This window comes from Leopardus geoffroyi, chromosome B2, assembly GCF_018350155.1.
Source record: "Leopardus geoffroyi isolate Oge1 chromosome B2, O.geoffroyi_Oge1_pat1.0, whole genome shotgun sequence".
Classification (NCBI taxonomy): domain Eukaryota; kingdom Metazoa; phylum Chordata; class Mammalia; order Carnivora; family Felidae; genus Leopardus; species Leopardus geoffroyi.
The window spans coordinates 17,748,815-17,771,586 of NC_059332.1; the positions used below are offsets into that span (position 1 = coordinate 17,748,815).

The following is a 22,772-nucleotide window of genomic DNA, read 5'->3' on the forward strand; positions in this document are numbered from 1 at the left end:
GATTGGTAAAGAAGAAGTTAAACTCTTACTGTTTGCAGATGACATGATACTATATACAGAAAACCCTAAAGACTCCACCAAAAAACTATTAGGTAAACGTATTCAGTAAAGTTGCAGGATACGAAATCAATGTTCAGAAATCTGTTGCATTTCTATACACCAATAATGAAGCAGCAGAAAGAGAAATTAAGAAAACAATCTCATTTACAATTGCACCTAAAAAAATAAAGTACCTAGGAATAAGCTTAACCAAAGAGGTGAAAGATCTGTACTCTGAAAACTAGAAAATATTGATGAAAGAAATTGAAGAGACACAAAGAGATATTCGATGCTCATGGATTGGAAGAACAAATACTGGTTTTTAAAATTTTTTTGATGTTTATTTTTGAGAGAGAGACAGGCAGAGACAGAGTGTGAGTGGGGGAGGGGCAGAGAGAGAGGGAGACACAGAATCTGAAGCAGGCTCCGGGCTCTGAGCTGTCAGTACAGAGCCCGACGTGGGGCTCGAACTCATGAGCCCTGCGATCATGACCTGAGCTGAAGTCAAATGCTTAACCGACTAAGCCACCCAGGGACCCCAAGAACAAATACTGTCAAAATCTCCATACTGCCCAAAGAATATATAGAGAGAGAATATATTCCACGATACCACAATTAACTATATATCTAAGTGTTTTTCTCAGGATGGACTCAATTTTTTTTAAAATATTGCTTAAAAGAAAACAAACTGGATCAAAAACACTGACATTTGTATGATCCTGCTTATGCTTTTCAAAATTGACACTTCTAGAATGCCCTAAGCCACACTATCTGCTCAGGGAGTGCCACAAAAGTAGTTGGTTTGAAAGGATGCAGCTACATAGCTGCTTCTGTGCAGTTTCACCCACATCGATCACCCATACTACAGCCAGCACACTACCCTCATTCTTCAATTAAGATACTTCTAGAAGGAATACTTTGAAAAAATACCTCAGCACTTGCAGATCACAGAATGATTTCAGGGCATCAGATTGTTTCCCCCAAAATTCCTAGAATTGAACAAAAGTTTTAAGTATTTGGCAGTTACTCTACTCTGGAACAGATTCTCGTAAGTCACAGAGGATATTCAAGAAAAGGACTTACCAGGGCATCCTTCTCAAGGTGTTTCAGAGCCTGAATATCCTTCTCAAGATTGCTCAGCTCTTGAAGGACAAAACTGTGAAACTTCTCTAGTTTATTCAGTCTGATAAAAGTAAAAAGCACCAGATTTCATTGGGACTGCTTGAATAGGACAAAAGACAATCCTCTTATTGCAAAGATACTTCTTATTCTTCTCCAGACGTTTGTTTTAAGGACACATAACTCAGGGCACCCGGGTGGCTCAGTAGGTTGAGCATCCAACTCTTGATTTCAGCTAAGGTCATGATCTCACTATTTGTGAGTTCGAGCCCCACATCAGGCTCCAGGCTGACAGAGCGGAGCCTGCTTGGGATGCTCTGTCTCTCCCCAACTTGTGCACACTCTCTCTGTCCCCTCCCCCGCCCCTCTCTCCCACCCCTGCACTCAAAATAAACAAACTTTAAAAAAAAAAAAAAAGAACACCCGTCTCCTCTTCCCTCACTGCCTGACCATCCTCATCCCTTAGTTCTGCAAACTTTGATTTAGCCTTTCAACAGAAGACTGGAGAAAGCTAGTATTACAGAGCAAAGAAGAGATAACTCCAGGGAAAAGGACATGGAGGCCAGAGCTGTCCTGGAAGCTACTAGAACACCAATCATGGCTCCCCATCGCTTCTTACCTTCCATTTTCTCCCCTTTCTCTTGCCTTAAGCTGGTCCTGAAGGCTGAAATTGGCTAATAGACTCGTCTCTCCTCTACATGTTAGTTCTAAAGTTTCCAACAGTTGCTCTTCTAACGACCCCATAAACTGCTTTTTTCCCTTGTTTATGGTCTGTCTTCTCCATTAGGCTGGAAGTTCTATGAAGGCAAGAAGCTCCCAAAGCTTGTCGTCACTGCTTTCCTGCACTTAGACGGGACCTGGCACCTGGTGCCACTCAGCATGCATTTGCCGAATGAAAAATGCATGCATATGTAACCCCTAAAAGACAATGGGAGTTCTAGAAGTCCAAAGTCCTTCATGGGCTTGTTTTGAGAACCAAATGACATTGCATGTAAGCAAGTTTGAAAAACATCATAAATTTCTACTCACATTATATTTTCTGCCCTAAGAAACATCCTCCTTCAGTTAAGCAAACCAACCCGCCATTGTTTTCTTCCTCTCCTTCATTCACAGGTCATTCTCTTCAACAAGGAACGATCTCTATACATACTTTCCTTATACCATTCAAACCTTTGTTTCCAAAACCTCACTGCAGAAGCACTTCCGTTGTAATGGCTCTGGATTAACTCTAATCACTACAGAATCCCATCTCCACTCACCTTTCCTAACCTTCACATCTCTCTGAAATCTTACACCTTTGTCGTTCTTGCTCTATGGTCATCAAGATATGTTTGTACACGTGTGCATGTGCATGTGTGTGTGTGTGTGTGTGCATGCATGAGTGCACAGCACTTTTATTGTGGCCATATATGTAACATAAAATTTACTGTTTTAACCATTTCTAATTCAGTGGCAGTAGGTGCATTCACAACGTTGTGCAACTGTCACCACAATCCGTCTCTAGAACTTTTCCCTCATCCCCACAGAAACTCCGTTCTGATTAAACAAGAATTCGTTCCCCACTCCCTCACCCTCTGGTAATCTCTACTCTGCTTTCCTTCTCTATGAATTTGCCTCTTTTAGGTACCTCCTACAAGTGAAATTGTGTAAGACTGGTGCTTTTGGATCCGGCTTATTTCACTGAGCATAATGTCCTCGAGGTTCACCCATATTGTAGCACGTGTCAGAATTTCATCCCTTAGGGCTGAATAATATTCCACTGCATGTATTTAACACATAGCACTTATCCAGCATTTTTACACAGATGTCCGTGCTTCCTCTGTCTTCACAACCGGATTATAAATTTTTTGAAAAGCGTGTTTTAGGATCATACAATGGGAGACCATGAAGAGGCTTCAAGAAGGCTTTAACCCATCATGTTATGAAGGAGGAAGGAGAAACCTAGGAAGGTTAGGTGAGGGAGCAAACCTCACACATCCGCTCAAGCTTCGGCTCCTCGTGACCCCAGCACAGTGGTCATGACACAAAAGCTTGTGAGCGATCCCACTTTCACAAACTTGTTCTGAAGCCCAACACTTACCTGCATTGGTGTATCTGGTTTAAAAGTTGGATTAGGCAATCTGGTGCTTGCTTTGCATTTTTTGAATCAAGCAGACTCCCTTTGTACCTAAGCTAAACCATAACAACAACAGCAAAATGATCACATTTGAGTTAACCATAACTACATAAATTCAGTTCAGGTGTTGCGTGGAAAAGACGTTGCATAGCAAACATTACTGCTAAACGATTGTGATGAGACACCATGCTACACGCGGTCTATGCATTACCTCAGGTTCAGTGCCAATAAAGAACAATAAGCTAAAATAGGAAAACCTATAGTCTCCCTGTCACAACGTATATTGAATATTATGAACAAATTGCCATTATAAGCGAGCTTACATTGGTATCGAAGAAAATATAAGACTGTGGAGGCTTCCCATGTTAGTTAAATGAATGTATGTCGGGGTAAGAGATTCTTCCCAAATGTGCAAAGAAATAACTCTTTAGGGATTTAGGAACAATAGGACATCAAAGAAGGGAACTGAAATTCTTCCAGAGTTCATCCTGCAGACAAGATTACGGGATGGCCTACATGCGCATTGCTCAAAGATACGCCGCCACTCAGCTGACCATCTACCCAAAGCCCACCTCCGCCCTTATCCCAGACGCCTCTCTCATCCAGGTGGTCCCCCGCTCCCCTCTCCTCCCGTCTATCATTATGACCGAATCATTGCTTCTGGTAGTTCAGTTGTCTGAGAACACTACCAATGAAACCAAACCATGAGTCTGATTTCCATAGAGGTGCATCTGGTCCCACCGTAGCAAAGGCACAGGTAATAGCAGTCTCATAAATACAAGCCATAATTCACAAAGGCACTGAAATCAGTGACCATGGCTAAGGCAAACGTACCTCCCCAAAAGAGTGTGGAGAACCCTCACACATGAAGGATATCAACGGCATTGATGGATAATAGGAACTTGTTAAACTCGTAACAAGCTAGCTTTTCATTTTTAGTGGAAAATTACCTCAGTTTTTCTTCTCAGGTCTCTAGTGAAGGTTTCGAGGGTTGCGATAATAGCAGAACCGTCTGAGTTCTCCGGCGCAACTGCTGGGGACGGAGTGGAAACGCCTTCTGAACAATAAAGAGAGAACATCGGGTAAAACGAACACAGTGCTCGAGGTAGATGTGCTCAGTCTATCAGCTGCTCAGAGGTGGACGGGCAGCTAAGAAACACAGATACGAGCCACAGAAGTCCCACGGGGGGCCTGGCCGTGACTGCAGCCTGGCCGACTCTGGCCGACAAGGCCAGCTTGATCCGAGAGTCCTCGTCGTGAGCACTTCATGCCGCTTCCCACCAAACCTCACTCAAGTGAGGCTGCTCACCTCCTCCAAACTCTCCCAGAATTTTAAATCAGAGCAACTCTGCCTAAGCAGCAGGCAGAGAGAGGTGTTATAAGAGGTTTTAAAGAGGATGTGATGGGTGGGACATTTCTATGGGGGCAACACTGGCATGATGGCTTCTGGGCGCCCCAAGTTTTAGGAGGGCTCGCAAGGGCTCCGGCACTATTAAGGGACTGGCAGGTTGTAGCTCATTTCAGCCCCACAAAAGCCATGTCAAATGGGCTCCGTTGTTCCCCATATTGAACAGAGGGATCCAGTAACTCGTGCAAGCTCACACCAACAGTGCCAGGATTGGAACCCAAAACAAAAGGCTCCAAGAGAGCAAATTGGGAAGACCAGAGGCACTTAACCACCAAACTCTAGTATCTCTGGGCTTCCCAGTCTCCTCTCTTGGAGCCTTTCGTTTTGAAATATGGTGGCCTCACTTACGCAGAAGGCCATCCTTCACTGGGGTAGAGTGGGTATCTCTAACACAAAAACCGAGCTAATAGCTACCAACTAAAGCAGAGACCCATAATTTTAGGAGCTTTAGGCCCTGAAAATTGCCATCAAGAAGAGTAAAGAGGCAGACATCAACCTGCTAGAAGGACTAGAACATGCTAGAAGTACTTGCTTTGATCTCTAATTTGTGCAACAATTTACTTGTCTTTGAAAGGACAAAATGCTTCAAAATGCTTTGAAAGGACAAAATGCTTGTCTTTGAAAGGCAAAAGCCACTGTGATCTTCAAACCGTAACCCCCTTGGAGTGCGTGCAGGAGCATTCAGTGCTCACAAATCTGTCCCATTCTTGCTTGAATGGCTGGCCGGGCACGTAATGTCACCTGCTAAGCCCGTTTCTTCCATCACCGAGGAGGGGGATTCCGGAGCATCGCCTTCTTCCAGTTTTGATTGTTTGGACTTAGCGAAACTGCCTCCTGATAGGTCTAAAAGCAAGCACAGCACATTAACGATGACACACCCGTTCCTTCTGTCCCAAATTTTATCTCGTCCTCTTCTTACCAGTTAATACCCAACCTTGGTGAGCAGCCAGCGACACTTGTTCCCTGTGACTCATTACTTACCGGTGACAGCACCAGCATCAAAGGAGGACGCGTACTGATGCCAGAAAGAGGACACGTGGGAACAGGCACCCCTTCGACGAGCCCTGTAACATTTAGGAACGGCCTGCTTAGCAAGGGACAGGCTGATCCAAATGAAAAGCAGCAGTGGTTAGCATCAAAAACGCTGCCAGGGCTCAGGCTGAACGGGGAGGTAGCAAGGCAATCTGAGCAGATGGGCCTTCAGAAGCTCATCAGATGGCCCCGCGGAGCGCGCCACCTTCTGGCGACGCTGGAGCTTTACTGCTGCGCTGAGTGTCGCCTCCTAGAGGAGGTCATCTTGGCTGCTCACTAGCCGACGTGACTCTGAGACCTTCAGCTTCTGAGATGTAAATATAGATCCTCTTCTCAATTTGGCAATTACTTAGTATTTTCTATCTGATGTCCGCTTTCATCCCACACACTGAGCCCCATTGAGCCCTCCCAGTCTTAGCAGTGGCACCACCCCTGTCAACAGAACCCTCGAATCAGGCTCAACTCCTGTGTTTCCTTACCATCCACGTCTCCTCCATCATCGAGGTCCTGCATACAGAACGAATCCATCCCTCTTTCTACATTCCCACACCATGACCCTGGTCCAAGGCCATCCTCCCAGGAGGACCTCATCAGTCTCATGCCTCCAACGGTATTGCCTCCCAAATCTCTCTCTTCCCTGAGCTCCACGAAGCAGCAAACTTGTGTTTCCAACTGCTTGGTCAACCACTCCATCTCAAAACCCACTCTATTCTATTCTTCCCGCCCCAAGCGCTTTCTTCCCCACCATGCACTTAGCCCCGCTTAGCTGTGAGGTCATGTGGCTTTGCCCCTTCTCCTCACTGCTGTCTTTCCCCTCTGAAGTGGAAAAATCCAAATTCATTACTCAATACTGTGTGTAACGTGCTGTAGGGGAGAAGCACAGACACAAGTTTCTCTTTCCGTGCTCTGCTTCTACACGTGGTCTCCCTGGGAGGGGGGCCTCAGACACCCCACGCATGTTCTCAGCTCAAGGTCTTTGGTTCTTGCTGCTCCTCGGACTTGAATCCTTTCCCTCACGGATCTGCCCTGAGCTTTCCTCTGGGCGACCGACGTAAAGTTTCAGTACAACCCCCCAGCTTTGAAATCTCTTTCCATGTTTTTCCTAGCCTCTATCACAACGTAACACACTGCGTGTTTTACTTTTCTTGTATATTATCCGCCCTCCCCGCCCCTCCTCCCAACACACACACACACTGGAAGGTAAGCTCCACTGAAAGCGGGCATGTTGTCTTTTTTTTTTTTTTTTTTTCCCCCACCAGAATAACACTTAGCAAAGTGCCTGGTCTGTAGCAGACACTCAGGAGATGTTCATTGAATGCGTAAATAAGCGAATGCCAAAAATATCTAAGTTCCTACAAAAAAAAAAAAAAAAAAAAAAAAAAAAAAAAAAAAGATGTAAGATACCTTAGGAGTTCCTAAGACGGCAACACAGGGAGACCCGGAACTCCCTCCTTCATAGACACACACACATTTCCAGAGCAATTCCTTCTAAAGAATGGTGGGCTGACTAAACAGCTTTTGCACAGCAAGAGAGAGGGAGACACGGCAATGAAGGGACTCCCCTCTGCAGTGGAGAGGGAAAGTACTAAGGGAAGGGGAACAGATTTGTCTGCTCCAGGGCACAGAATAAAAGCCGTGGTTTAAAAGGGCAACTAGAATATAAAAGATCTAGCCTTAGGAACCTGCCAAACGAGGGGGGATGGGGCTGCTGGAACTCACTCTGGATCAGAGGGGCTGGTGAGCGCCATGGTTTACGTTCCCCTTCTACCTTGATAGCACAGATGGAAGCAGGGCTGGGCTGCCAGAGCTGACCTACCTCCACACCAGCCGCAGCCCCAGCCCTCCCATCAAGGAGGTGCCAGTGGGGCACACAGCAGACACCCCTGATCAGCAGGCACTACAGCTCTGGCGGTCTCACCAAGACGCAAAACGCCCTGGAACACTCCAGGCCTGAACCACTTCACCTCCAGACAACTTGCCGGGGCACCTCCCTCAACTTCTCCCCCTCACGGGGAGTCCCGAAACCTCCGGGCCCTTGCCTGCTTCGGCTCTGGCTACCCCAACAGAGTACCTTCTGCGTGGAGGCACCCAGGACACCCCAGTCTGCACCCACTTCGGTTTCAACTATCCTGCCGGGGTGGCCCTCTACTTACAACGCCTGAGGATGTAGAGAAAAAGGAACCCTCTTGCACTGTGGGTGGGAAGGCAAACTGGTGCAGCCCCTGTGGACAACAGTACGGGAGTTCTTCAAAAAGTTAAAAACAGAACTACCTGATGATCCCGTGATAGCACTATTGGGTATTTACCACCAAAATACAAAAACACTAATTCAAAGGGATACATGCACCCTTATGTTTATAGCCAAATGATGGAATCAACCCAAGTGCCCATCAATTGATGAATGGCTAACAAAGAGATGGTGTATACACACACACACACACACACACACACACACACACACACACACAATGGAATATTAGCCATAAAAAAGATCAGTCATAAAAAAGAATGAAATCTCGCCTTTTGCAATGACATGGCTGGAGTTAGAGAATACAAGGCTAAGCAAAATAAATCAGGCAGAGAAAGACAAATTTCATATGATTTCACTCATATGTGGAATTTAAGAAACAAAGGAGTAAAGAAAAAAAAAAAGAGAGACAAACTAAGAAACAGACTCTTAACTATAGAGAACAAACTGGGGCACCTGGGTAGCTTAGTTGGGTAAGCATCCAGCTGTTGATTTCAGCTCAGGCCATGCTCCCAGGGTCATGGGATTGAGCCCCACCATTAGGAGGCTTTGTGCTCACAACAGACAGCCTGCTTGGGATTCTCTTGCTCCCTCTCTCTCTGCCCCTCCCCTGCTCACATGCACTCTCTCTCAAAATAAATAAAGTTAAAAAAAAGGAGAACATCCATAATGTTTACCTCTGTTTATATTGAGCAGTTTGGGTATTACAGGTATAATTATTTTATATTATCTATCAGCAGATTTCTCATCAGATAATTTGCAGGCCAAGAAAAATGGAATGATATGTATAAAGTGACGAAAGAAAAAAAAATGCCACCCATGAATACTTGACCTAGAAAAGTTGTCCTTCAGAAAATGGAAAGAGAGATAAAGACGCTCCCAGACAATTAAAAGCTAAGGGAGCTTATCACCACAAGATCTGCCCTACAAGAAATGCTGAAAGTAGTTCATCAAGACAAAAATGAAGGGATACTAATTAGTAACATGAGAACATGGGAAAATATGTCACACTTTCAAGTATGTATATAGTCAATATCAGAATACTGTAATATGGTGGTATGTTAATCACTTAACTCTAGTACAAAGAATGAAAATATCGGAAATAACTATACCCATAATGTAATGTGTGCCCAATAGGAACAGAGATAAATTGGGACGACAAAAACATAAAATTTGGGGGAATTTGTATGGAATAAAACTTAAGTTGTTACCAGCTTGAAATAGACTATTAGATATCTAAGACCTTATATGTAAGCCTCATAGTAATGACAAAGCAAAACCTATACGAAAGGGAATATACAAGCATCACCAATTCACAAAAGAGAGGAAGAGATTAACAAAGGAACTACAAAGCAGCCAGAGAACAATAAGATGACATTAGGAATTCCTTACCTATCAATGGCTAAATGTAAATAGACCGATTTAAAAAATGGGCAGAGGATCTGAATACACATTTTTCCAAAGAAGACATCCAGATGGCCAACAGACACATGAAAAGATGCTCAACATCAGTCATCATCAGGGACATGCAAATCAAAACCACAATGAACTATCACCACACCTGTTAGATTGGCTAAAATCAGGGAAACAAGAAACAAGTGTCAACAAGGAGATGGACAAAAAGGAATCCTCATGCACTGTTGGTGAGCATGTAAACTGGTACAGCCACTGTGGAACCAGTATGGAGGTTCCTCAAAACATTAAAAATAGAAATACCATATGATCCAATAATTCCATTACTGAGGGGCATTTACCCAAAGAAAATAAACTGGAAGAGATCTATGTACCCCTATGTTTATTGCAGCATTATTTACAACAGCCAAGAAATGAAAGCAACCTAAGTGTCCTTCAATAGACAAATGGATAAGGAAGGTACGAGGTGTGTGTATATTATATGTGGAATTTAAGAAACACAGCAGATGAACATAGGGGAAGGGAAGCAAAGATAAGATAAAAACAGAGGGAGACAAACCATAAGAGACTCTTAAATAGAACAAACTGAGTGTTGCTGGAGGGGTCGGGGGATGGGTTAAATGGATGATGGGCATTAAGGAGGGCACTTGTGGGGATGAACACTGGGTGTTATATGTAAGTGATGAATCACTAAATTCTACTCCTGAAATCATTATTACACTATATGTTAGCTAATTTGGATTTAAATTAAAAAATAAAAAATACAATATATAAAGAAGTTATAAAACTCAACACCCCCCCAAACAAATAATCCAATTAAAAATGGGCAGAAGAAATGAGCTGAGAAGGACTCCTGGCATTCAGCCAGCAAGGAAATAGAAGACCAAATCCTCTAGCTATGTGGAACTGAATTCAGCCAACAACCTGAATGAGCTTTCAAGTGGATTTTCCTCCAGAACCTCATCCTCTGGCACCTTGTTCGGCCTTGGGAAACCCAGAGCAGAGAACCCAAAGCAGCCCCCACCCTCCTGATCTACAGAACTGTAAGATAATAGATCTGTATGGTTCCAAGCATGTATTTGATCTGAGTTGTTTTAAGTTTGTGGTAACTTGTTATGGTAGCAATAAAAACCTTATATGTAGAAGACTAAAAAAAAAATTTTTTTTAAATAGGCCAAAGAAATGAACAGACATTTCTCTGAAGAAATACAGATGGCCAACACACACATGAAAGATTCTCAACATCACTCATCAGAGAAACACAAATTGAAACTACAATGAGGTATCACCTAACACCTGTCAGAATCGCTAAAATCAATAACACAAGAAACAAGTGTTGGCGAAGATAGGGAGAAAAAGGAAACCTCTTGCACTGTTGGTGAGAACACAAATTGGTGCTGCCACTATGGAAAACAGCATGGAGGTTCCCCCAAAAGTTATAAATACATACATACATACGTACAAACATACATACATATATACATAAATAAAAGGGAGGCCTGGGTGGTTAAGTCTGTTGAGTGCCCGACTCTTGATTTCGGCTCAGGTCATGATCCCAGGGTCATGGGATCGAGCCCCACATCAGGCTCTGCACTGAGCATGAAACCTGCTTGGGATTCTATCTCTTTTTCCCTCTGCCCCCTCCCCTGATTGCACACACTCTCTAAAATAAAATAATAATAGTTAAAAATAGAGCTACCCTACAATCCAGTAACCACACTACTGGGTATTTGTGAAAAAATACAGAAACACTAATTCGAAAGGGGTACATGCAAAAAAAAAAAAAAAAAAAGAGAAGGCCAAATGAAGAAATCTACTCTTAACTATAGAGAACAAACACAGTGGCCAGAGGGGAGGTGGGTATGAGGATGCGTGAAATGGGTGATGGTGATTAAGGCGTGCACTTGTCATGATGAGCACTGGGTAATGTATGGAAGTGTTGAATCACTATATTGTACGTGTGAAACTAACAACACTGTGTGTTAACTATACAGGAATTCAAAATAAAAAAGTTCTATTAAACACTTTCGATTAAAAAATAAAATGAAAAATATATCAAATGTCATTTCCAACTATAATGGTATAAAACTAGAAATCAATTACATCAAATAAGGAAAAAATAGAAAAAACCAACACATAGAAGCTAATAACATGCTATTAAACAACCAATGGGTCCATATAGAAATCAAAGAAAAATTCAAATAATGCTTGGCGACAAATAAAAATGAAAACACAAGGATCTAAAATTTTCGCATTGCAGCAAAAGCAGTTCTAAAGGGGAAGTTTATAGTGACATAGATCTACCTAAAAAAACAACAAAAATCTCAAAGAGTGAAAGAATACACCTAAAGAAACTAGAAAAAATAAAGACCGAAGTAAACAGAAAAGGAAGATTAGAGCAAACACAAATGAAGTACAAGCAAAATTTAAAAGCTCATTGAAACCTAGAATTGGCTCCTTGAAAAGACAAACAAATTGATAAACTGTGAGCAAGACACATCAAAAGAACTTGAAAAATATGAAAAAAAAAAACCCTACTGATACCACAGAGATTAAAACAAATTATAAAGGAATACTATAAAAGGTTCTATGAAAACAAATTGGGCAAACCAGGAGATGGGTAATGCCCAGGAATATAAAATTTAGCAAAATTGAGTAAGGAAGAGAGAAAATCTGAAGAGATTGATTACAAGTAATGAGATAAATAAGTAGCCCAAAACTTCCCAACAAGCTAAACTTTATGACCACATGACTTTACTGGTAAACTCTATCAAAGAATATTAATCCTTGAGGTGCCTGGGTGGCTCAGTAGGTTAAGCACCAGACTCTTGATTTCAGCTCAGGTCATGATCTCAATATTGTGAGACTGAGCTCCATATTGGACTCCAAGCTGAGCAGGAAGCCTCCCTGGGATTCTCTCTCTGCCTCTCTCTCTCTCTGCTCCTCTCTTGCTTGCAGTCTCTCCCTCTCTCTCACAATAAACAAACATTTGGAAAAGGAAAGAATATAAATCCTCCTCTCAAACACTTCCCCCAAAACAGGAGAGCACATTTCCAAATTCATTTTATGAGGCCAGTGCTACTATAATATCAAAACCAGAAAAAGAGGCCACAAGAAAATTATAGGCCAGTGTACTTGATGAACATAGATGCAAAACTCCTTAACATCATATTACCAAACCGCATTTACCAACTCATTAAAATGATCATCATGATCAAGCACAATTTATTCCGGGGACGCAACAGTTCAATATCTGCAAACCAACAGGATACGTAACATTCACAAGAGGAAGGATCAAAACCATATGGTCATCTCAACAGGTGCAGAAAAAGCATTTGACAAAATACAACATCCATTCATGTTACAAAGTCTCAACAAAGTTAGTTTGGAGGAACATACCTCACATCACAAAGGCCGGTCATGAAAAACCCACTGTTAACATCACACTCAATGGTGAAAAAGTGAACACTTTTTCTCTAAGATCAGGAATAAGACATGGATGTCTACTCCTACCACTTTCATTCAACCCTGCACTGGAAGCCCTAGCAGTCGCAACTGACAAGGAAAAGAAATAAAACCTCCATACTGGTAAGGAATAAAACTCTACTCACAGATGGCATCAAAGATACTACATATATAGAAAACCCAACAAAACCTCTACCAAATATGCTCAGAATGACTAGATTTAGCACAGTTTCCAGAGATGGAATATATACAAATCTTCTGCATTTATTATACACTCATAAGGTAGAAGAGAAATTAATAAATCAATCCCATCTATAATTATACCACAAAGAACTTACCTAGTAAAACAAACATAACCAAGGAGGTGAAAGACCTGTACACTGAGAACTGTAAGACATCGATGGAAGAAATTAAAGACAACATAAATGCCAAGATATGCCATGTTCATAGACTGGAAGAATTAATATTTGTTAAAATGTCCATACTACCCAAAGCAATCTATATATTCAGTGTAATCCCTATCCACACGGCAACAGCATTGTTCACACATCTCAGAACAAATAATCCTAAAGCTGACATGGAACCACGCAAGACTGCAAATAGCCAAAGCAATCATGAGAAAGAAGAACAAAACTGGGGGTATCACAACAAGGTACAAATCACTATCTTTAAGAGATGCTTTCACTCTCATGTTCACTGCAGCATTATTAACAATAGCCAAGACATGGAAATAATGAAAGTGTCCATCAGCAGATGAATGGACAAGGAATATGTGGCATATATACACTATGGGATATCATTCAGTGATTAAAAGATGGAAATCCTGGCATTTGTGACAATATGGTTGGACCTGAAGGCACTATGCTAAGTAAGCCAGATAGAGAAAGTATTGTATGATCTCTATTGCTATATGATGATGCATGTATAATCTAAAAAACTGAACTCCTCAGAAGATGAATTGTTGGTTTCCAATAGTGGGGGTAGGGAGGAAATGGATGAAGTTGGTCAAATGAGGTTATAAGATGAATACGTTTGGGGAATGTAATGTATAGCATGATGACTACAGTTAGCAATACTGTATTGAATATTTGAAAGTAGCTAAAAGAGTAGATCTTAAAAAAATTCTCACACACAAAAAACTATTTGAAGTAACCTATGTATTGACCTTATTGTGGTAATCCTTTTGCAACGTATACATATGTCATATTGTATACCTTATTATTTGTCAATTAAATCTCAATAAAGCCGGAAAATAAAATTTATAGAAGCATAAAAGTTCCTTGAACAACTATGTCAACCTTAAAGAAGAGTCAAGAGGATCAACTCTCCCTATTAGATAGCAAGATGTGCTATGAAATTAGAGTAATAAAAAAAAGATAGTATTAGTGTGATAATCCAGACAGACCTATGAAATGCTAAAGAGCTCCCAGAGATTGACCTACATTTATATGGGAACTTAATATTTGACAGAAAGCATTTTAACACCAGGGGAACAATAAAAATTATTTAGAGGTGACACAAAAGACTTAAAATCACTAAATGACTTTAACATCTGGATCATTACTAAAGCCATATGAAACTAAGAAATCCACCTGGATAAGAGATTTCAGTGTGTAAGACAGAAGTCTAAAATTAAAAGAAAATTAATAGAGTATCTTGGTTATCTAGGGAAACAGATAAGCATTACCAAAGGAGGGGGGGGGGAAGCAAACAAACCCAAATAATTGGATTACATTAAAGTTGAGCAATCCTGCCCTGTAAAGAAACTTAACACAATTTTAGTAGGCAGACAATAGATTGGAAGATGTTTGCAATACTACAAACAGATACAAAAAGATAAAGCAAAAGAGATTGACATCTAGAATATTCAAGCAGCTACTTTAAAAAAAGACAAGACAGAAACCTCAATGAAAAAGAGTGCAAGAGATATCAAAAGGAATTTACAGAAGAAGAAACCCCAATGACACACAAGCATATAAAGAGATATCTAGCTTAGTTATCAGAGAAATGGAAATGTAAAACAATGAAATATCAGGTTGCCCTATTAGACTGACAAAACTTGGAAAGCTGCGTAATGCCAACTATTAGTGGGGGTACAGAAATTTAGAAACACTTTGCACTTCTTGTGGGAATTTATAATCATACCATTCAGGAGAGCAATTAATCTCATTAGGGTGCATAAGAAGATACACATAATGGTGTCCATTACTTTTGGTGATGACATGGAATTAAAAGTCATTGGTATCCATTACTGAGAGAGGATAGGCAAAGTGTAGTAGATACATAACAGGAGTACTAGAGCAATGAATATAGATCTTAAAAACTGCTGAGTAAAATAAGAAATGAGATATAACAATACTATTTACATAAAATTACATGCATTTACTTTACTATTTTATAAGAACATATATAAACAAAAGTTGAGTATTAAACATTTTACAAGGTGAGGGAAATGGGGAGATATTGGTCAAAGGGTACAAACTTCCAATGATAAGATTAAGAAATTCCGGGGATCTAATATACAGCATGGTGATTTTAGTTAGCAATATACAGCATGGCGATCTCAGGTCAGATTTTAGTGTTATATACTTGAAAGTTGCTAAGAGAGTAGGTCTTAATTGTTCTCACCACAAAAAAGAAAATGGTAAATGCTCTGATGGTAATCATTTTCCAATATATAAGTGTATCAAATCAATGTGTATTCTACCCAGTGAAAATTTATTCAAGAATAAGAGTCATTTTCATACAAGCAAAAATTGAGACATTCATTCCTACAAGCAGACCTTCACAAAAGATGTATTTTAGGCAGAAAGAGGTCCCCAAAAATGTGGAAGTGTAAGACACAGGAAAAATGTAAGCAAAATGATAAATATATAGGTGTATAAACATGGACATTACTACATAAAACAATATCTTAAGGTTTAAAATTAAAATAAAGGACACTACCACATGTTGTGGTTGGGGCAGGCTAATGGGATTCAAGAGTCTTAAGTTCCTATACATAATCTAGGAGGAAAATAATGTTATTGATTAGACTTCAAAAAGTTATGTATGTTATGATTTCTAAGTTAACCAGTAAATGAAAAGAAATAGAGTATATAAATGATTAGAAGGAGAAACAGAATTAAGAATAAAATACATAAAATGCTTAAGGCAAAATGAGAAACACTTAAGCAAAATAATATGAGAAACAAAACAAAATGTTTGGGTCACACAGAAAGTATAAAATAAATTGGTAGATACAACCCAAATACAGGAGTATTACATTAAATGTAAATGGACTAAATACTCCAGTATAAAGACTTACTATTATATGAGGGCAGGGGGAATCCAATTATAGGCTGTTTACAAATGATATCTGTAACATGAGGATATATATGTTAAACATAAAAGGATAAAAAACTTATACCATGCTAATGCTTAACAAAAGAAAGAAACTTCAAGACAAAAACATTACTGAAGATAAAGGCAGTCACTTTGTAATAATAAAAATTTCAGTATATTATGTGGATACACCATTTTATATTCATAACAACCTAAATATATTTTATACAAAGCAAAATTGAACAGAACCAGAAAGAGAAATTGGTGAGTCCACAAACATAATGAGAGGTTTTGACGTACTACTCTCAACAACTGATAGAACAATTAGACTGAAAAAAATTAGGAAGAATATAAAATTTGAAGAACATAGTTAAGAAAAGTGACTTAATGGATATACATTTGTATAGATATTACAGTAACTGTGACATATACTCTCTTAACAAGTTAGCTTTTTAAAAAGGTTGACATATACTGTGTCAGAAAGTATATCTCAAAATTTCAAAGGATTAAGTTATACAGACTCTAGCCACAATGTGTCCTCTAGCCACAATGCAAACAAACCAGAAAAGAGTAACGGAATCATAGCTAAAAGAAAATCCCCTACCATTGTGAATTAGGAAATACACATCCAGAGCACCTGGGTGGCTCAATCGGTTAAAACATCTGACTCCTGGGGGCACCTGGGTGGCGCAGTCGGTTAAGCGTCCGACTTCAGCCAGGTCACGATCTTGCAGTCCGTGAGTTCGAGCCCCGCGACGGGGCTCTGGGCTGATGGCTCAGAGTCTGGAGCCTGTTTCCGATTCTGTGTCTCCCTCTCTCTCTGCCCCTCCCCCGTTCATGCTCTGTCTCTCTCTGTACCAAAAATAAATAAACGTTGAAAAAAAAATTAAAAAAAAAAAAAAAAAACAAACATCTGACTCCTGATTTCAATTCAGGTCATGACCCCACAGTTTGTGATTAGAGCCTGAGTCAGACTCTGCACTGACAACATGGAGACTGCTTAGGATTTTCTCTCTCCCTCTCTCTTTGCCCCTCCCCTGTTCATGTACATTCTTTCTCTCTCTGTCTCAAAATAAATAAACTTAAAAAAAAAAAAAAAAGAAAAGAAATACATTTCCAGGTAATCTTTGGGTCAAAGAAAAAAATTTTAAAAATAGAAAATACTTCAAAGTGATAATGTATGTTACAATGTGTGGCACTCACCTATAATGGTAAGAAATGTACACCATTAAAAATATAGAACGTAGGAAATCATGTATGAGACTATCTTTGACTTTTTGGTAGGGAAGAATTTCTCAAGACTAAAAAGTGCTAACCATAGAGAAAAGATTAATAAATTAGAATTCATCAAAATTAAAAACTTTATCCGAAAAACCAGCCATAAAAACCTACAGTGAGAGCATCACAAAAAGAGAAGGTGCAAACCTCATAGTGGAAGAAGACATTTACAAGACCTATAACCAAGTCCTCAACATATGAAGAGTTCCTAGGAAGAGATATAAAAAGACTATCTTTTAGACAAGTGGGCAAGACATTTTAGACACTACACAAAAGAGGAAATTCAAATGGCTAACGTACAAGATGATGCTTAATCTTATTTGGGGATATTCAAATGAAAATGTCAACGTGTGGGGCGCCTGGGTGGCGCAGTCGGTTAAGCGTCCGACTTCAGCCAGGTCACGATCTCGTGGTCCGTGAGTTCAAGCCCCGCGTCAGGCTCTGGGCTGATGGCTCGGAGCCTGGAGCCTGTTTCCGATTCTGTGTCTCCCTCTCTCTCTGCCCCTCCCCCGTTCATGCTCTGTCTCTCTCTGTCCCAAAAATAAATAAACGTTGAAAAAAAAAAATTTAAAAAAAAAAAAAAGAAAATGTCAACGTGTGTACACACATAAACACACTCACAGAAATTTTAAAATCCCAAGGGTTGGGTAACATGAAGCAACACAACTCTTGTACATAGCTGAATGAGAAAGCAAATTGATACAACCAGTTTGGAAAACCGGTTTGGCACATCTTCAATAGTTAAAGATATATGAACTCTGTGGTCTACCAATTCTTTTCCCAAAAATATACCTAGAGAACATTTTACACATAGGTACCAGGAGAAACGTGTGCAATTCTGCACGGTGGCATTATTTATAAACAACCCAAACTGCAAACAATCCAAATGTCCCACCACCCTAGGACAGATGAAATATGCTCTATTCATATAACTGAATGCTATGCTGTGATTAAAATGAATACACTTTCACCCACACCCATCAGCATGAATAGATTTTACCAATGATATTGACCAGAAGCAGGCCACATGAAATTTACACAGTACGACCCCACTTGTTTGTATTTTACGTGAGATAAAACTACACTACATATTATTTAGGGATGCATACAAAGAAAGAATAATAAAAGCAACAGAAACCTTTTCACGAAAGTCAGGACTGTCATTATCTCTTCAAGGGATGGAGGGAAGTAACAGAACATGATCCAGTGTGGAAGGATTCTAGGTCAGTGACAATATTCTAGTTCTCGCTCTGGGTTGTGGTTACACACGTGTTCGCTTTAGAACCATTCTTTAAACTGTGACCATCTTACTGGAGAGTGGAAAGAACCCCTGGACCAGATCCTTAGCAAAGTGCCCCCACTGAGGCCTCCTTTGAGGCTGGAGAAGAGGTAGCTGGCCCCAAGCTATATGCTTCTTGAAACTTCTTGGTCCTGAACAAACCACCCCCCGCCCCCGTCTCTCCTTGACCTTCATGCACTTTTTGAGCCGGTAAGCAGATCACAGTGCTCTCTCCAACACTCTGTAGAGTGATTTTTCTCTGCTGCAATTAGAATAACAGCCCAGCCTGTCAAAAGCAAATTAATTTTGCTTTATTCTGCAAAGATTTTAGTGCTCTCTCACCTCTGTCTTCCAAGTTTTGCAGCTTATGTTTGAACCCAGTACTTTTCGTCAACGATTCTTGGTCCACCGTCTCAAAAAAAAAAAAAAAAAGAAAAGAAAAGAAAAAGAAAAGGCCATGAATGTCTATTAAAATAAGAAACAAATGGTGCTACATCATCCCTTAAGAAGGAATAAGTACATTATGCAAGTATAATATTAGTTCTGGAAAACCAGTTGAACAATTAAATAGTACCTTAGATACATTTTCTTCAACTTCTGAGTGCTCCAAGGAAGACAGATCGCTCAGTGGGTGGGGACTTTGAAGTTCTGAGTCTTAGAACAGTTTCAAGGGAATAAACAAGCTTAGAAGCAACGTCAGGTAATAAACTTCAGTCTCTATATTAAATATGACCATCCAAAAAATGGTACTAAATGAAAACAAACAAAAAAAACTTGCACCTTTCAGGGCATGTATGGTTATTAGGTTTGTAGATCTGTAGATAAAATCAAAAGCCTCAACTAAATCAGCCCCTTTCATAGCTGCCCACCACCTGGCCCCAAATATACAGGCAAGGCTCCTACTACCTCAAGTTTGTGACCTTTCTTCCTCCTCTCATAGTTCCACTTCCTTATTTCCTCTTACTCTCTAACAGTATATTTTTCTTTTTCTCTTCTCCTTACTCCTTTCCTCCCGGTGGCGGCCAAGCTAAGAGGTTGTCAGTCACGTCCTTATGGACTGCTATCATGTGCTTGGCAACGTGCTAAGCTGCAGAATTGATCAAGCAGAACAAACCAAAATCCCTAGCCTTACAAAAGATGTGAATAGTTTTTCATAAAATACAGTGGAGGTTAAGATACACCTAGTGGAACAAAGGTTGGCAAACTCTGGCCCCTCAAGTCAAATCCAGTCTACCACCTGGTTTTATAAAGTTTTATGGAAACACAGCCATGCCCGTTGGTTTACATCTTGTCTGTGGTTCATCTGGGGCTACAACTGCCAAGTTGAATAGTTGCAACAGAAACTACAGGGGCCAAAAAGCAAAAAAAAAAAAAATTTACTATCTGGTTCTTTACAGAAAAAGTCTACCAATCCCTGTTATAAGTCATCACCTGAGTTTTCGTGCTTCTTTAAAGATGAACACAAGCTAATCTCAAACGTTAAAGCAAAATTAAAACAACATCCTGTTTTTTGCTAATGAGGAAATTAAAGAAAAGATAGTATTTGTACTTTTAACAGATATTCAAAAAATTTTTTTGTTTAGTTCTAAGTATTTTTCCTAAAATATAAGTTTTTTTCTATGTAAATCAACAGAAAATCAGGTACCTGCTTTCTGGGCAGAATCTTCAGGAGTTAAAAGGGCAGAACCACTCTGAAATTTTGTTCCAGAAATTTTTGGAGGTATGGAATTATTTTGGTTGGAGGTATCTTTCCATAGCGGTATTAGAAGTTTAGCCTAAAATATAGTACCTTTTTAAGAGTGTTAACATTTATAACCCCTCAAAATAGTTTTTAGAAATTCCAATACATTTCTAATAACTTTTAACATAATTTAAGGGGGCACCTGGGTCATGATCTCATGGTTTGTGGGTTCAAGCCCCGTGTTGGGCTCTGTGCTGGCAATGTGGAACCTGCTTGGGATTCTCTCTCTCTCCTTCTCTCTTTACCCGTTTCTCCACTTGCTCACTCGCTCTCTCTCAAAATATATAAACAAACTTAAAAAATAAAAAAAAAATTAAATGCTTTAAGTGTTGGATTTGCTCCATTTGTTTTGTTTTGTTTTTTTTTTTTTCCAACGTTTATTTATTTTTGGGACAGAGAGAGACAGAGCATGAACGGGGGAGGGGCAGAGAGAGAGGGAGACACAGAATCGGAAACAGGCTCCAGGCTCTGAGCCATCAGCCCAGAGCCCGACGCGGGGCTCGAACTCACGGACCGCGAGATCGTGACCTGGCTGAAGTCGGACGCTTAACCGACTGCGCCACCCAGGCGCCCCTGATTTGCTCCATTTGAAAATAAACACTAAGACCATAAGATCCTAGAATTGGAAGCACATGGAAGCACATCAATTCATAATTCTAACTCAAAGATAAGTCTAATCAAAGTTCTCAAAGTAGGGAACACAGCATCGGCAGCACCCCAGAACTTGATGGAAGTGCAAATTCCAGAGCCCCATCTATTATTTACTCAGTCAGCAACAATGGGATGGAACCTAGCAATCTGCATTTAAACAAGCCTTCTTGGTCATTCTGATGATCCCTACAGTTTGAGAACCACGTCTTATAAATAAAGTTTTATTGAAACGCAACACGCCCATTCACTTTAGGTATTGTTCACGGCTGCTTTCACGCTACGGTGGAAGAGACGTATAGTCACCACAGAAAATATTTACAATCTTCTGTGTCTAGAATGTTAACAATATTTACATCTAACCCTTCACAGAAAAAGTTTGCTGATTCCTGCCCTAAATTATCCTCTTATACTCCAACACAGAGAAATGAATTTTGGATGCTAATATTTGTACAAACTCAGTAACGCCCTTGCCGGAAAATAAACAGACTTCCTGTCAGTTGCAGAGCTTAAATGTATGGATTCTCAAAGCTTTGATGTTTGAGGTTATTTCAAACAAAAGCTGTATGTACTTTAAATTTTTCTTTTGGCCTATTTCTAACGGATAACTCCTATTAGTTTGAACTATTCAAACAAATATTTAGGTCCTCAATCTGGCTCACAGGTTTAAACTATAAGCTATCTTTGTCGGTATAGAACAGGACAGTCCCTTAGATTCACAGAGGACAGCAGATGGAAGGGGGCAGGTGGGGACAGATAACTAGCTGTGATGGGAGTACTAAGCACATTATATTTCTGCACGGGTGGGCAGGGTGCTGCTGATGCCCTGAGAATCCCAGAAGCCGCCCCCTTAGAAAACTCACATACGTGGCACTATATGTGTAGCCTATATAGTTCATTTGACAAAGAACAAAAACCAACTATTTAGAGGAGTAATTCAGCTATGAACAGGAAAAAATTGGCTTTGAATTTGTCTGGACAACACTAGTGTCCAATTTTTTTTTTTTTTTAACATTTATTTATTCTTGAGAGAGAGACAGAGCATGAGCAGGGGAGGGGCAGAGAAAGAGGGAGACACAGATTCTGAGGCAGGCTCCAGGCTCCGAGCTGTCAGCACAGAGCCCGACGCGGGGCTCAAACTCACGAACTGCGAGATCATGACCTGAGCTGAAGCCAGATGCTTCACTGACTGAGCCATCCACATGCCCCAGTGTCCAATATTTTTAACTATGTTATTTTGTTATTTTTTTAATGTTTATTTTTGAGAGACAGAAAGAAAGAGAGAGAGACAGAGTGTGAGAGGGGTGGCAGGGAGGGGAGGAGCAGAGAGAGGGAGACACAGAATCAGAAGCAGGCTCCAGGCTCCAAGCTGTCAGCACAGAGCCCGACACGGGGCTGGAACTCACAAGCTGTGAGATCATGACCTGAGCCGAAGTCAGACACTTAACCGACTGAGCCGCCCGGGTGCCCCTTAACTATGTTACTTTAAAACAAGAATAACCAAAGTGAATTCAGAAACTTTGAGGGTTTATTCAATATTTATGTAAGCCTGAAGTCATTTCAACCACTTACAAAGATTTAAATGTTTAAGTCATTAAAAGCTTTAGAAATAACAGGTAAGCCAACTGAAAACCAAGGGAAGAATTAAACCAAGAAGTTTAT

General features: G+C 40.3%; 1 protein-coding gene across 1 annotated transcript in view; it reads right to left on the reverse strand.

The window, feature by feature from the left end:
* Positions 1–925: 925 nt before the first annotated feature.
* SYCP2L (synaptonemal complex protein 2 like) overlaps positions 926–22,772 on the reverse strand; it is a 96,780-nt gene continuing 74,933 nt past the window's right edge. Inside the window, exons 21-28 of the mRNA XM_045500892.1 lie at positions 20,367–20,496; positions 19,296–19,369; positions 19,064–19,133; positions 5,424–5,525; positions 4,225–4,331; positions 3,239–3,330; positions 1,123–1,222; positions 926–1,028 (exon numbers count right to left, since the gene is read on the reverse strand). Of these exons, the coding sequence (XP_045356848.1) occupies positions 933–1,028; positions 1,123–1,222; positions 3,239–3,330; positions 4,225–4,331; positions 5,424–5,525; positions 19,064–19,133; positions 19,296–19,369; positions 20,367–20,496 (771 nt within the window). The 3' untranslated portion in view covers positions 926–932. The remainder of the gene's footprint in view (positions 1,029–1,122; positions 1,223–3,238; positions 3,331–4,224; positions 4,332–5,423; positions 5,526–19,063; positions 19,134–19,295; positions 19,370–20,366; positions 20,497–22,772) is intronic.